At 37.0% G+C, this 12,660-nt stretch overlaps 2 protein-coding genes across 3 annotated transcripts; one reads left to right on the forward strand and one right to left on the reverse strand.

Annotated features, from left to right (window-relative positions):
* The first annotated feature begins 342 nt into the window (after nucleotides 1–342).
* On the forward strand, nucleotides 343–6,108 carry LOC103933095 (protein SPA1-RELATED 4). Of its 2 annotated transcripts, XM_009342751.3 has the most exons (8): nucleotides 349–854; nucleotides 1,208–2,260; nucleotides 2,417–2,574; nucleotides 2,917–3,856; nucleotides 3,931–4,077; nucleotides 4,209–4,520; nucleotides 5,070–5,129; nucleotides 5,601–6,108. In XM_009342751.3, exons 2-8 carry the CDS (start codon nucleotides 1,367–1,369, stop codon nucleotides 5,787–5,789), a joined length of 2,700 nt encoding a protein of 899 aa, XP_009341026.2. In that variant the 5' UTR covers nucleotides 349–854; nucleotides 1,208–1,366; the 3' UTR covers nucleotides 5,790–6,108. The 2 variants fall into 2 exon arrangements, with proteins under 2 accessions (XP_048442735.1, XP_009341026.2); XM_048586778.1 differs by lacking the exons at nucleotides 5,070–5,129; nucleotides 5,601–6,108 and having other exon boundaries at nucleotides 343–854; nucleotides 3,931–4,123; nucleotides 4,209–4,369.
* A 2,063-nt stretch (nucleotides 6,109–8,171) lies between these two features.
* Nucleotides 8,172–11,465, reverse strand: LOC103933086 (beta-glucuronosyltransferase GlcAT14B). Its single transcript, XM_048586985.1, has 5 exons — nucleotides 11,303–11,465; nucleotides 9,935–10,644; nucleotides 9,772–9,847; nucleotides 9,571–9,686; nucleotides 8,172–8,975 (listed from the first exon to the last, which is right to left on the reverse strand). Exons 2-5 carry the CDS (start codon nucleotides 10,503–10,505, stop codon nucleotides 8,476–8,478), a joined length of 1,263 nt encoding a protein of 420 aa, XP_048442942.1. The 5' UTR covers nucleotides 10,506–10,644; nucleotides 11,303–11,465; the 3' UTR covers nucleotides 8,172–8,475.
* Between the last annotated feature and the right edge of the window lie 1,195 nt (nucleotides 11,466–12,660).

Raw genomic sequence — 12,660 nt, forward strand, 5'->3', positions numbered from 1 at the left:
AGAATATTGGATCACATGCAAATACAAAGGTCGCTAACAAAAATTAGAATATCAAAAACACATTAAGATCATTAATAAACGAAGTCTAAATAAAATTATTTTTCAAAATATTTATAAAATACTAGACTTAAATATTCATTTCATATTACTTGTCACTTATATTATTTATTTGTTTAATAACTTTAACTGATCAAATAATGTTTGATTTACATGTCTTTTTGTAAAGATAATCATCACAATATAAATTTAAAAATTAAATAATTCCGATTATAAATACACTATTCGCTAGATCAAAAAAGTGTGCAGCCCTACATAAGGATGCAAGTACTATCCTTGAAGGGATATGTACAAGATACTGAGTTTGCAGCATAGTTCGGAGGGGGATGAATCATGATTGCACTTTATCAAATAGTATCTTCCACCGATGACCCACAAGATTTATCTAATCTACTGTTTTGGCTCTGGGCTTTTGAGAGGAAGAGGTGTTTGTTGAGCCACGTTGGTAGTTTGGAATAAAGCGGGAAGATAAAGAAGATGGTAATGCTGAAAGTAGAAAGAGTGGTCTCTCTTCGCTCTCAGGAGGCAGAAAAATAGTAATATACTAGGGGACTTGAGAAAATTAAAAAACAAATATATAATATTTTATTGTTTATTTTTCTTGGTTTTTAATTTACAAACGGTCTGTGTTTTTTTGGGGAGATTTTGTTTGTTTTCCTGTTGAGAAAATATTGGGGAATTTGTAAGGCTGTGGAGGTTTCGTTTGAGTAGTGCTACTTCAAAAAAGTTGTGCTGTTTCTCTTCTGGTTGGCCTAGCAGAACACAGAACACACAACTCCATTTTCATGGTGATACTGGTAGCTCTCCCTCTCTCTCTCTCTCTCTCTCTTTCTCTCTCCTCTCTCTCTCTCTCCTATCTCTCTCTCTCATGGAATATATTGACTTGTCTTTGTGTTTTGAGTATTGAGCAAGAGAGCCTTTTCTTGGTGGGTTTTTGTTGGTGATGGTGGTTGAGATTGTTTGTTCTTAGAAACTGTGTTGGAAATTTCATGTATGTGACTGTATATGAATTGTGAATTAGGTTTTGTGAATCTGTTCGTACTTTTTGTCAGATCATTGTTATTGTGTTGGTGGTGGAATGCTTTTTCCTGTTTTCTGGGTTCAAAGTTTGCATAGTTAGGTTATTAATTAGTTTTGTGATTGTGGGCAGCCGGGAATCTGTTATTTGTTTGTGAAGTCAAGAACTTGCTGTGCTTGATGAGAGACTCGATTTTCGCTGTATCTGTTTGCGCCGCAGAAAGAGCTTCTGAGTCAAGATGGTGGAAGTGAGAGAGTGCAATAGAAGTCGGAGAACTCCTCCGTGTAGTGGATGTGTGTGTTCTGGCTTTCATGCTGCTATAGGCGGATAACAATGGAAGGCTCATCCGAGTCTGCTGGGCAGAATTCTGATAGTTCTAGAGGGTTGAATACTTCCAGAGTCTCAAACCGGAATCCTAGGGTTCGTCGTGCTGGAAGGTTTGGCTCGTTGGGTGAGGCATTTCAGGATTCGGATTTGAGAAAGGAGAGAGATAGTGTTGTGGTGGCACACACTGATGACCTTACAAACCAGGGTGGATTGTCCGGGGTTTGTGAGGATGAGGTGCCGGTTGACCGTTTTGTCCGAGCTATTGAATGGGGTGATGTTAGCTTGAGGCAGTGGTTGGATAAACCGGATCGATCTGTTGATGTATTTGAATGCTTGCATGTATTTAGGCAGATAGTGGAAATTATTAGTGTAGCACATTCGCAAGGGATTGTTGTTCATAATGTGCGACCTTCATGTTTCGTCATGTCATCTTTCAACCACATCTCCTTTATCGAGTCTGCATCTTGTTCGGATTCTGGCACTGATTCTCCCGAGGATGAGTTAAACAGCCCAACTGAAGAAATTAAGGATTTTCCCTCTCTCTTGCATCGTAATTTGCATCAGCAACGAAGGAACTTAGGAAGAGAAAATTTTCAGTCTATGACAACTCCAAATGCCTTGTCGGAAACGAGTTGCATGCAGTCAAGTTCAATTTATGCAGCACGGGAATCGTTGGTACAAGAGAGTGAAAATAGAACCAGAGACCGAAATGTTGAACTAGAAGATAAGAGACAACCATTTCCCATGAAACAGATATTGCTTATGGAGACCAGTTGGTATACTAGTCCCGAAGAGGTTTCTGCTGGATCGAGTTCATGTGCTTCAGACATTTATCGGTTAGGGGTTCTTCTTTTTGAGGTTCGTAAATAAAAGCTTTCAATTGTTTATCTGTAGTATAAGTTAAATAAGATCTTCAGCATTCAGTTATCATTTTATGTAATGGTAAAAGTTGATTTTGTTCAGAGTTGTTTTGTTTTTGTTTTCGTGGACTAACGCGGTGGTGCTTGTGACCAGTTATTCTGTCCTCTCAGCTCAAGAGAAGAAAAGAGCAGAACAATGTCTAGTCTGAGACATCGAGTTCTTCCTCCTCAATTGCTGCTGAAATGGCCTAAAGAGGCTTCGTTTTGTTTATGGCTACTGCACCCTGAGCCAAATAGCCGGCCAAAAATGTGGTGAATACTCCTTACAAAATGGCCTTCCATCGCAGACGTTGATTTTTCTTTTCAAAAGCTACCATAGATAGTCTGAGACATCGAGTTTCATGGAAGTAATTGCTGTATATTTAAACTGCATTACATATATCTGTAATTCATTACGTCATGAAATACTCCATTTTATGCCATTTTCTATAATTTGGTCTTGTGGTTCATAAATCCCCTTGTATCTTTCACTTTGTTCTGCATCTTTTCCTCTTCTACTGACTTGTAAAATAACTCTCTCCTGTTTCTTTTGTGATGCATACTATACCTCCAGCGTGGTCACGATTTCTAAATCTACTTTGTCTTTTGTTTCAGTGAGTTGCAACAAAGTGAATTCCTGAATGAACCAAGAGTTGATTTAGAAGAACGTGAAGCGGCAATAGAGCTTAGAGAGAAAATAGAGGAGCAGGAATTATTGCTGGAATTCCTGCTGCTCATACAACAAGGGAAACAGGAATCTGCAGATAAGTTGCAAAATACTCTTTCGTTTCTGTGTTGTGATATTGACGAAGTTATGAAGCACCAAATAACTTCTAAGAAAAAGGGCAGTTCAATCCCACAACTGGTGAAGGAAGATGATTCGACCTCAAGTTTCCCGTCTATGAATGTTATTGACGATGATGATTCTGCTAGTGGGTCCAGAAAAAGGTCCAGACCAGGCATCTGGTTTCACAACGTAGAGGAAAGCGATGATAATTTGGATGGTCAGAAGACGGATACTGAAAATCAAGGTGTTCTCTCGAGAAGTTCTAGATTGATGAAGAACTTTAAAAAGCTAGAGGCGGCATATTTTTTAACGAGATGGAGGCCCGTAAAGCAGTCAGCTAAACCGGCTAAACATTCACCAATAAGTAGTTCTGTTGTAACTGAAAGAAGTTCTGTCAATAATTTGCAATCAAAAGAACAACATAGTGGAGGTAGACGAAGTGGTTGGATAGATCCATTTCTTGAGGGATTGTGCAAGTATCTGTCTTTCTCGAAATTAAAAGTGAAGGCAGATTTGAAGCAAGGGGATCTTTTAAATACTTCAAATCTAGTATGCTCACTTAGTTTTGATCGTGATGGAGAATTTTTTGCTACAGCCGGTGTTAATAAGAAAATCAAAGTATTTGAATGTGACACAATAACAAATGAGGATCGTGATATCCACTATCCCGTGGTTGAAATGGCTAGCAGGTCAAGGCTAAGCAGTATATGTTGGAATAGTTATATCAAAAGCCAGATTGCTTCAAGTAACTTCGAAGGTGTTGTGCAGGTAAGTCAAGCCTTATTTGTGATTCAAGTTACGACTTATTAGCTTGTCTTAACTAAATTGCTTAACATTTTCAGGTATGGGATGTCACAAGAAGTCAATTGTTTATGGAGATGAGAGAACATGAAAGGCGTGTATGGTCCATTGATTTTTCATCAGCAGACCCAACAATGTTGGCCAGCGGGAGTGATGATGGTTGTGTAAAGCTATGGAGTATCAATCAGGCAATTCTACTTTTGCATTTGGTGGATGTCAGCTTTGAAACTAAACGTACTGCATTGATCTGTATGCATGACGTGTATGTCTAACTCTGGATGTCTGACAAGCTGATTCTCTTTGTGGGTCGCTTCTGCAGGGAGTAAGTATTGGTACAATTAAAACAAAGGCGAATGTCTGCTGCGTACAGTTTCCATTGGACTCTAGTCGTTCCCTTGCCTTTGGTTCAGCGGATCATAAAATTTACTACTATGATCTTCGTAACTCAAAGGTTCCTCTGTGCACATTGATCGGACACAACAAAACCGTGAGTTATGTCAAATTTGTAGATGGGACAAATCTCGTTTCTGCGTCCACTGACAATACAGTGAAGCTTTGGGATTTGTCAATGTCCTCATCTCGGGTCATTGACACTCCAGTTCTATCATTCACCGGCCACACGAATGTGAAGGTACTGCCACTCATTTATTTTATTAAAGCAATTCTAGGGATGCTTTATGAGATTGATCTGAAATTGGTATATAATAATTTTGTGTTCTGCTAGGTGCAAATGTATATCAGAAGCTTAAATACATGATGAATATTTTAAATATTTGATGCAAATGTTTTCCTGTAAATATTTCAGAACCTTCCAATATAGGCTGATTCTATAACCTAAACTTGTGGTGGACAATGAAAAATTGTTCTTCATCGACCAATTTACTAATTTAAATTTTTTTGTCGCTTTCGGATGACCAAAGTTTTCTGCCATGAGTCTTTAACTGCAAAATCTTCTTATTCAAATGCAATCTTCATTGTTATCGATATTTATGAAGGAAAACCGCTAAAGAACATAGTTTGTAAACGAGTAAATGCTTTTATGCAGTTTTTCAAAGTTAGTCATTTGCATCTAAACAATGTTATTTTGAGCCCTGATAGTTATTTTCGTCTATTAGATGCAAGTTGAATATGGCCGCAGTCGTCTATGATTTATAGCTTATGCGTGTTTCCCTTGTTGCAGAACTTTGTGGGGTTGTCGGTTTCTGATGGTTACATTGCTACAGGCTCAGAGACTAATGAGGTAATTTAGACAAACATCTTCAATTCACCCCATGCACGGGTTGTTCGAATCTTGCTACGACCAGTGAACCCAAATTTCTATTTTCTTTTTTTCACTGGAAAATTCTATAGGGTTCAAAGGAGGGCTAATGTGATAGGATGAACTTTCATTGTGTGTATGGGGATATACGATATATGTATTTAGTTAAAGGTTTCCAAATCTTTCGTCTAAAGGTTTGAGAAAAATGACCTCTTCTAAAAATAAGGAAAGCTACGTAGTTTTCTTCGGTGTAACTGTTTTACTTTGTAGTGACTGTTTGAAAAGATACGTTAAATTGCAGAAGTTACTTTTGCAAGCCTAAGAAGGATCTTACCTATCTGTTTACTAGTCAAATGTGTCTCATTGAAAACTGTCAAATGAATTTTGAACAGACAATGCATCTCGTTTTGGTTTATATTTAATGAATGATAATTATGTTCTTTGATTGATCAGGTTTTCATCTACCACAAGGCTTTTCCAATGCCGGCATTGTCATACAAGTTTCAGAACACAGACCCACTTTCCGGCCATGACACAGATGATGCTGCACAGTTTATCTCTTCTCTTTGTTGGCGAGGCCAAACCTCCACCTTAATTGCTGCAAATTCGACCGGGAATATCAAAATTTTGGAGATGGTTTGATGATCTCCAAGGTGATTCTTGAATCTGGCAGGATATATGGGGTGTTGAGAAGAAAATGAGGTAAAAGAATCTTATGCTAGAGAAGCTTGTTAGCTCATAGGGGCTTTAGGTCATAGGAACTCGATGTTTCCAAGCAACGTAGCAAATTTTGGTATTTAGATGATAGCGGGATAAGTGGTTAAAGTCAAAAGTGAGAATGTTCTTGTTCAAATGCCATGTGTAGATAGAAATTTAAAGGAAATAGAAAGGTACAAAAATTGGTATTTCCGTGTAATTTTTAATACAATTCAAATCAATTTATATATCTATAATTTTCGAATTCCTCTCTTTTCTTGTTTTTGTCTTCTAAATGAGAAAATTGTAGGAATACTTCATCTACTTTAAAAATTGGAGTAATGGTTCGTTAATTAAAAATTCATGACCATTGGTTTCTTTACTTATCAAAACATGCAACTATGGTCATTTTTTTTAACTCCGTAAGAATTTTGTCAAATGAGCCGTGTTGGAAGAACCACTGCTACAATTGACTACAATTGAGTTAAAGTTAAAAGACTATTGTTCCAATTGGTTTAAAGGTGAGAGGCCGTTTCACTACTTAGATTTTTCATATTTGTCCCTTGATGAGTGCAGAAATCACTTCCTCGTAAACTAATCATATCTGGATTTAGAAAATGCTTTCAACTTTTCATTTACTCTGTTTTTTCCGTATGATACGGCATGTCTAGAACATACTACCATTGTATAAAAAATACAATCACGTTGTTAGGGTAGTGGTATTCACATACTTCTTTTTGACCTTACACACATTTTCTGTTAATTTCTATCATTTGATCATCTTCAATTAATTCGATTCAATGGCCAAAAATTTAAAATTGTGTGTAGATAGCGCCATCCAATGTGCTAATGTCTTGGTTGGGGTTAAGAAGTTAGGTTGTATGGCGTTGACTGTTTATCTTCTGAGAGAAATTGATTAATTGGACTAATTTTATTGCTAATAAAATTCACATGTCATGTAATTTCACGTACTTATGAGCCTGTGTTTTTTCGTATTTAGTAACGTGAATTAGTGGTATTTATCTTCACCTTCATAGGTTTAATGTTTGATAATGGCAAAATTCGAATTACATTACATTGTGTAACTTAACTCTAACACCGGTCTCTTTAAGATATGTTGTTCAAAAAAATTCTTGTGATGTTGCTGACTGAATCACTGATTGTGTAAATTAATGCAAATTTCCTTAACCATTTGAAAGAAGTAACCAATTTACTCCAAAAATTTTAATTCAAATACCACATCTTAATAGATTCACCCAAATGGACCAATTCTTTTTTCTTTTCGGTTAATGAGGTTTTGGTCATGCATGTTCTGTTCTTATTGCAGACGCACTTAGATTTAATATATCACTGACGAACAAGAGCAAACATAAGTGTGCATAAAGATCTTCCCCTTCTTAAAGGATTATAAATCAAGAGATAAGAAGATTTAAACTTCAACGCATGTAGCGATTAATAAACCTAATTTACTACTGCATTTGCATTTTTTTTCAAATGGAGGAGGCTCGACGATGGAAGTCCGGCCACCCTTTGATTTCTTCTTGATTTCCTCTAATCACGAAGAGTCAAATCGTTGATATCTTCTGCCACCGAATCTGATGCAAACACCACAATTAAAGGTGTAGTAATTATTTTAAGATTTGATTAACAACAGAAGATTATCCTCACCAACCTTATTGTGTAGCCAGCATTATGTCATTATCCCTTATCAGTACTCAGTACAATTGCTTAAATTGCGTTTGTCAATTTCTAATTTTGGCTGCCAACAAAAATTAGGTAAATTTCAGTCATGTTAAAAGACTTTATAGCTCTATTCAAGGGGTTCGTCTAATAGAAAACGAGCAAAGATTTGGAATTTCTAACCTTGGTTATGTTTTGATCTGTACCGTTTAACTCGAAAATCAATATGTTGCCGCCTCATGTGATATCGGGATTGTATGAAGAGAAGAATTAGTCTGCTATCAATGTGTGGTGAGATACCTCAAGAGAATTCTAAAACAGCTTAAAAGAAGAGGAAAAAGAAAGAAGAATGAATGAAAACAAAATCTTGCTAGTGCATACAACTTTATGACACTTTAGATTTTGGTTTTTAATTTTCACTTTATCTGCTCTTCCTCGTCATTTACATCTCTCTCATCACCACTTTTCAATTTATCCCATGTATTTATCCACTATCACTAATGTCAGGAAAAAAAAAAACTAAAACAAAATAGTTATCAAACCGACAAGTATAGTTTTCTAAATTACCAATCATTTGTACCCGTTATGATTACAAGCAAAGGCCAAAATTCTAGTTCCAAAGTTCCGAAAAGAAGAAAAAACGCAAGGTGGAAGAACAGTAACAGTATATTAATGTATGATTGTATGATTGTAAAAGTTCTAGATATATAATCAACCTACAGAAACAATGATGCCGACCAAACACCTGTTTGGTTTCCAGAATGTGACAACTTAAGGATATGCTCAGAGGGACACTAATCTTAATCTTCCTCATCAACCTTAATTCTATCAAACTTCGCATCAAAACTCGATGATATCCCTTAAATTCCCAACAAACTGTTGTCTTAGCCTGTTGATACGAGTTCCCTTCTTTTTCTTTCACTGATTCAATTTCCAAGAATTTCCACACAAACTATTTACACTGGTTTTGACCAAACTTAGCTGTCAAAGCAAGCCTACTCACGAGGTGGCGAAGCCTGTCGGCGCCCGGACCTGGTTTGATCCTGTTCGGGTTCCCAACCCTGGAGCATTTGGGTTTGCCAGCACACCAGCCGCCGGGAGTGAAGCTGTCTTTTCTTCGGTGAAGTAATTCCTTATCGATCCTGTCCAGGACAGGGTCATCGTGTCTGAACTTCCGAGCAAAGGCAGCACCGCTTGCAATCATCTTGTTTGTGTCATTAATGTTGAGGGTGTGGGGATGCTGCTTGGGAGGAATGTCCCAAGAAATATAGTGCAAATCATGGTTGACGGCAGTTTTGGCAAACTCCGGCTCATTGCATATAACAGTGTGAAAGTAGCCTTCCGGAGAAGAAACAAAGTTTGTGTAGTACATGAGAAGGGTCCTCGGAAGATTGTCCCAACCCCAAACACAGTACTCGACGAACCAGCGTGATAAGACCATCCATGCCGAACCTGCAACAGAGGTGCATATTAACTGATTGTGCAAAACAAAGAGCAAAACTGGCAATGCTGCATGCAGGATAAAATAATATATCCTAAGAGTATAGCCAACACTATCGGTTTTATAAGGAGAAAAAACAAACTCTATACTAATTGAAGAGCTACTGATTCAGTTAATGTAGTCTGCTCACAAATTGTTCGAAGTAAATAAATCTAGTTTTCAAATTGGTTCACTGATTCAATGTGAAATATCGAAACCAAATTTCATCCCCTGAAAATAACCCCCTCAACTTTCCAGTAATCCTTTTCTGTGGAAAGGCAGTAGACATGTTACAAACAAGATAACAAATGAGATTATCACACCAGTTATGTTTTTATGTAAATCCCCCAAAAGGCTCACTAAGAATTCCAGTAACCAGGCTATTTCTTCTCAGCAGAAGAAAGAACAATCTAGGCAATAGCATATACAAGAACATTATTAAAAACATATATTTCGCTGAATTTTCTATGTCAAGAGTTATAAGTTAGTCTTCTCTACATGAAGTTTTGATTTGTCAGGTTAAAAATTGTGAGCGGCCAGAGATCTAGAGAAAAGTAAAATACTCACCAGTAAACAATTTAAATGCAGTGGGCAATGTTCGCCTTGGTGTAACCCAAAATACATCCTGTTTTTTAGATGAGTAGAGACCAGGGTCTAAAATCAAGGGCATTGCTCGTTTTTCCCTGGAAGATGAAAGTTAAAATAGCATTAGTGATAGTAATAAATATGTAAGCATTCTATACATGTCCAGAGAGAGAGAGAACTCACTCTTTCCAGCCAAGTTGGCTTGTGTGCTCAATGAAATTCAGATTTCGGTTTAAAGTTGAAAACGTGTGAAGAAGATCTGCACGAAAACAATTTGAACAGTTTCTTTTAGCACAAAAACTCACATTTTTAGAAAAGTTTACAACCGTAATTGATATGGACTCACCATCTTGAGTAACAAGCGGATAATCTGAGGCGCTGAGATTGATAAACCAATCCCAATCCTTACTCCTCCTGAGAAGAATTGCGCAGGCATGAAGAGTATTAGCAACCATTGTTGGCCCTCTGTAAGTTACCATATTAGCTTTCTTGATCACGAACACATTCCCAACTGTATTAAAGAGAGTCTCGTTGTCCACTCGCGAAGCAAGCTCCAATCTTTCTGCTACCGGAGACTCAAGGTCTAAATGAAGAACATATTGATTCAACGGATGGTAAAGCGCTTTGAGAGTTCTCCAAAGCTTTTCCAAATCCCCCTTTGATCCAGAAATTAGATAAGCAAAGCGAGGAATAGCTGGTAGCGGAGGAGGGGGTGGACTTTGTGAAATTATTGTCTCAGCAAAAGCTGGACTAGATTGATTTGTTACTACCCTAGATGGTAAAAGGGAAAAGATCGAATTGATTGCGTTACGTGAAGAGACGAGACCCGAGTTCAAGGAAGTAGCTAGAAGGAATATGCAGATGACAGAGCTTATGACAAGAGGGACTAGCCATTTCTTCTCCACCGCAGACCCCATTACCAAACCTTATGATGGGTTCTTCCAATCAATCTATTGCCACGTAACCGTGTTCCTCAACTGATCAAGCGCGTCCGAATGAGATGCAGATTAAGACTACTTTCTCGTAAATATTCCAAAGTCAAGACTTTTGCAACAGCTGTTGAATCAAATACCAAATATTAAAATGCATACATTAGATTCATAAATTGTTATGTAGTTATGGTAAAACAAAGAATATTGTAGCGTTGCCGTATACATTTAGCTGACAAATTGGTGCTAAGAACTGCCAAAACAATACTTATTCTATAAAAGTATCATCAACCAAACAAAGAGTAATGGCAGAAGATACAAAATTGAAGCATAAAGAAAATCGACAACGGAACAACGGAATTCAAACACAACAAATTAAAATATATAACAAAAGACTGGACTGCAACCTTGTTTCCAAGGAGTCAATACAAATAAAATATCAGATATGTGCACTGATAGTGACACAATTAGTAGCAAAAACTACGTCTAAACAGAAGCAAATTCCAAATTTTGTATCCCTAATAACAATATGGAATATCTGCAGAGATTAATAAAAAAATCAAATATTGACTCAGTCATGCAAAACAAAGGAAACCCAGATCAGAAAATCGCAGTTTTGTGTAACCCAACAAAAAAAGGAACAAACCAGAAATCAGATGTCACATACCAAGGCAGCTGAATCGTGAGCTCGAAAATACAAAATAAATAAAACCCAGAAAAGTTGGAAGCGTTCCGATACAAAGATGTAAACTTTATTGAGAGAGAGATGTGAGAGGAAGTAGAACCTGTTGATATCTTTTTCTGGTGGAGAAGATGAAGAGCAAGAGCGTCTGTGCACGTTGAGAAATAAACAAAAAGGAGATTTGGAGAGAGACAGAATCATGCGAGAGAGGGAGAGAGAGAGAGGAGAGAGAGGGTGGGGGAAGTGGGGAGCTTGGTGGTATTTTAAAAGGGAACGAACGTGAATGTTTGTCTGTCTCACGCCTGGACTCGGAGACCCAGGCGTTCTGGTTTTGTTGGGTCTCTTCTATCTGGGATTCACCAACACGGCAACTGATTTCAACTGCTTTCCGTATCTTTGTTTATCTGCTGTTACAATCTCTCTGCGTTTCGCTTTCCTCTACTTTTTCTGTTTTCGGAGGAGAAACGGTAAAGTTTTTATTAGATTGCTGATAACGATTCAATCTTGGCAACGTGACGAGTAATATCTAGAGGTTCCTCAAATCAACAAAATTCGGTTTTTGTTTTATATTTTTCCTCGATGTAGTTTTCAGCTGTAATTACTAATTGAATTAGGATTTTATTCCTCTAAATTCCCTTTTTCTTCAATTATTTTTTATTTGAACGGTGATGATTAAGTATAGAAAAAGAAGATTTGGAAGACAAAATCTTACTCTTACAAATTAATGTGGTGGATTCCATGTGGGGCAAAGTAATGCAAATCAACAGCTATCGTTTGTCACGCATTGAGTGTAGGATTTCCTTGAATTGTTATCAGGAAATTTTATTTGAACTCATGTAACTTCTTTCTACATTCAACTTAAATTTAAATTGTTAATTGTCTATTTTATCCTATTGTGTCACATCTCGGCCCGAGATGTGGTGGGGGCCCATGCGACCTGGAATGTCCACTAAGATCCCGAATCGAGCCTTGCTGGCCGACACCTGGAAGGTGACGAAGCCATAAAGTGTGATAATGTATAAAATGTGAATAAATTAAAATCTAAAAGTGTTTAAGTACATGAGTGCGCAGTGAGCGGGTCCTAATGGACATTCCGGGTCGGAATGTGTCATATTGCATAATTACTATTAAGTATAAAATGAAATTAATAATAAAACTCAAATTTATCAATAAACCCATTAAACCCTACCATAAGTTCTTGTTTATCCTACGTTCATTCTGACTAAAACCCTAATAGGTCTTGTAGAGAAAAACAAGTTTTTTTTTATTGATGGATGGTGATTTTGAAGTTTTGAATCCTCCAACTAAGGTATGACTCAATTTATGAATATTTTGTTCGTTTGCTTTCAATTTTTTTAAAGTTTAAAATATGAGTATTTAGGTTTTAATTTTTTTCATCAATCCTGAATGGTTTGTTAAACTTTCTGCAATTGGAAAATTCTAAGGAAAATTTTCTTACTG

The sequence above is a fragment of a genome, unplaced genomic scaffold (genome assembly GCF_019419815.1).
Source record: "Pyrus x bretschneideri cultivar Hongxiangsu unplaced genomic scaffold, Pyrus_bretschneideri_v1 Contig25, whole genome shotgun sequence".
Taxonomy (NCBI): Eukaryota; Viridiplantae; Streptophyta; class Magnoliopsida; order Rosales; family Rosaceae; genus Pyrus; species Pyrus x bretschneideri.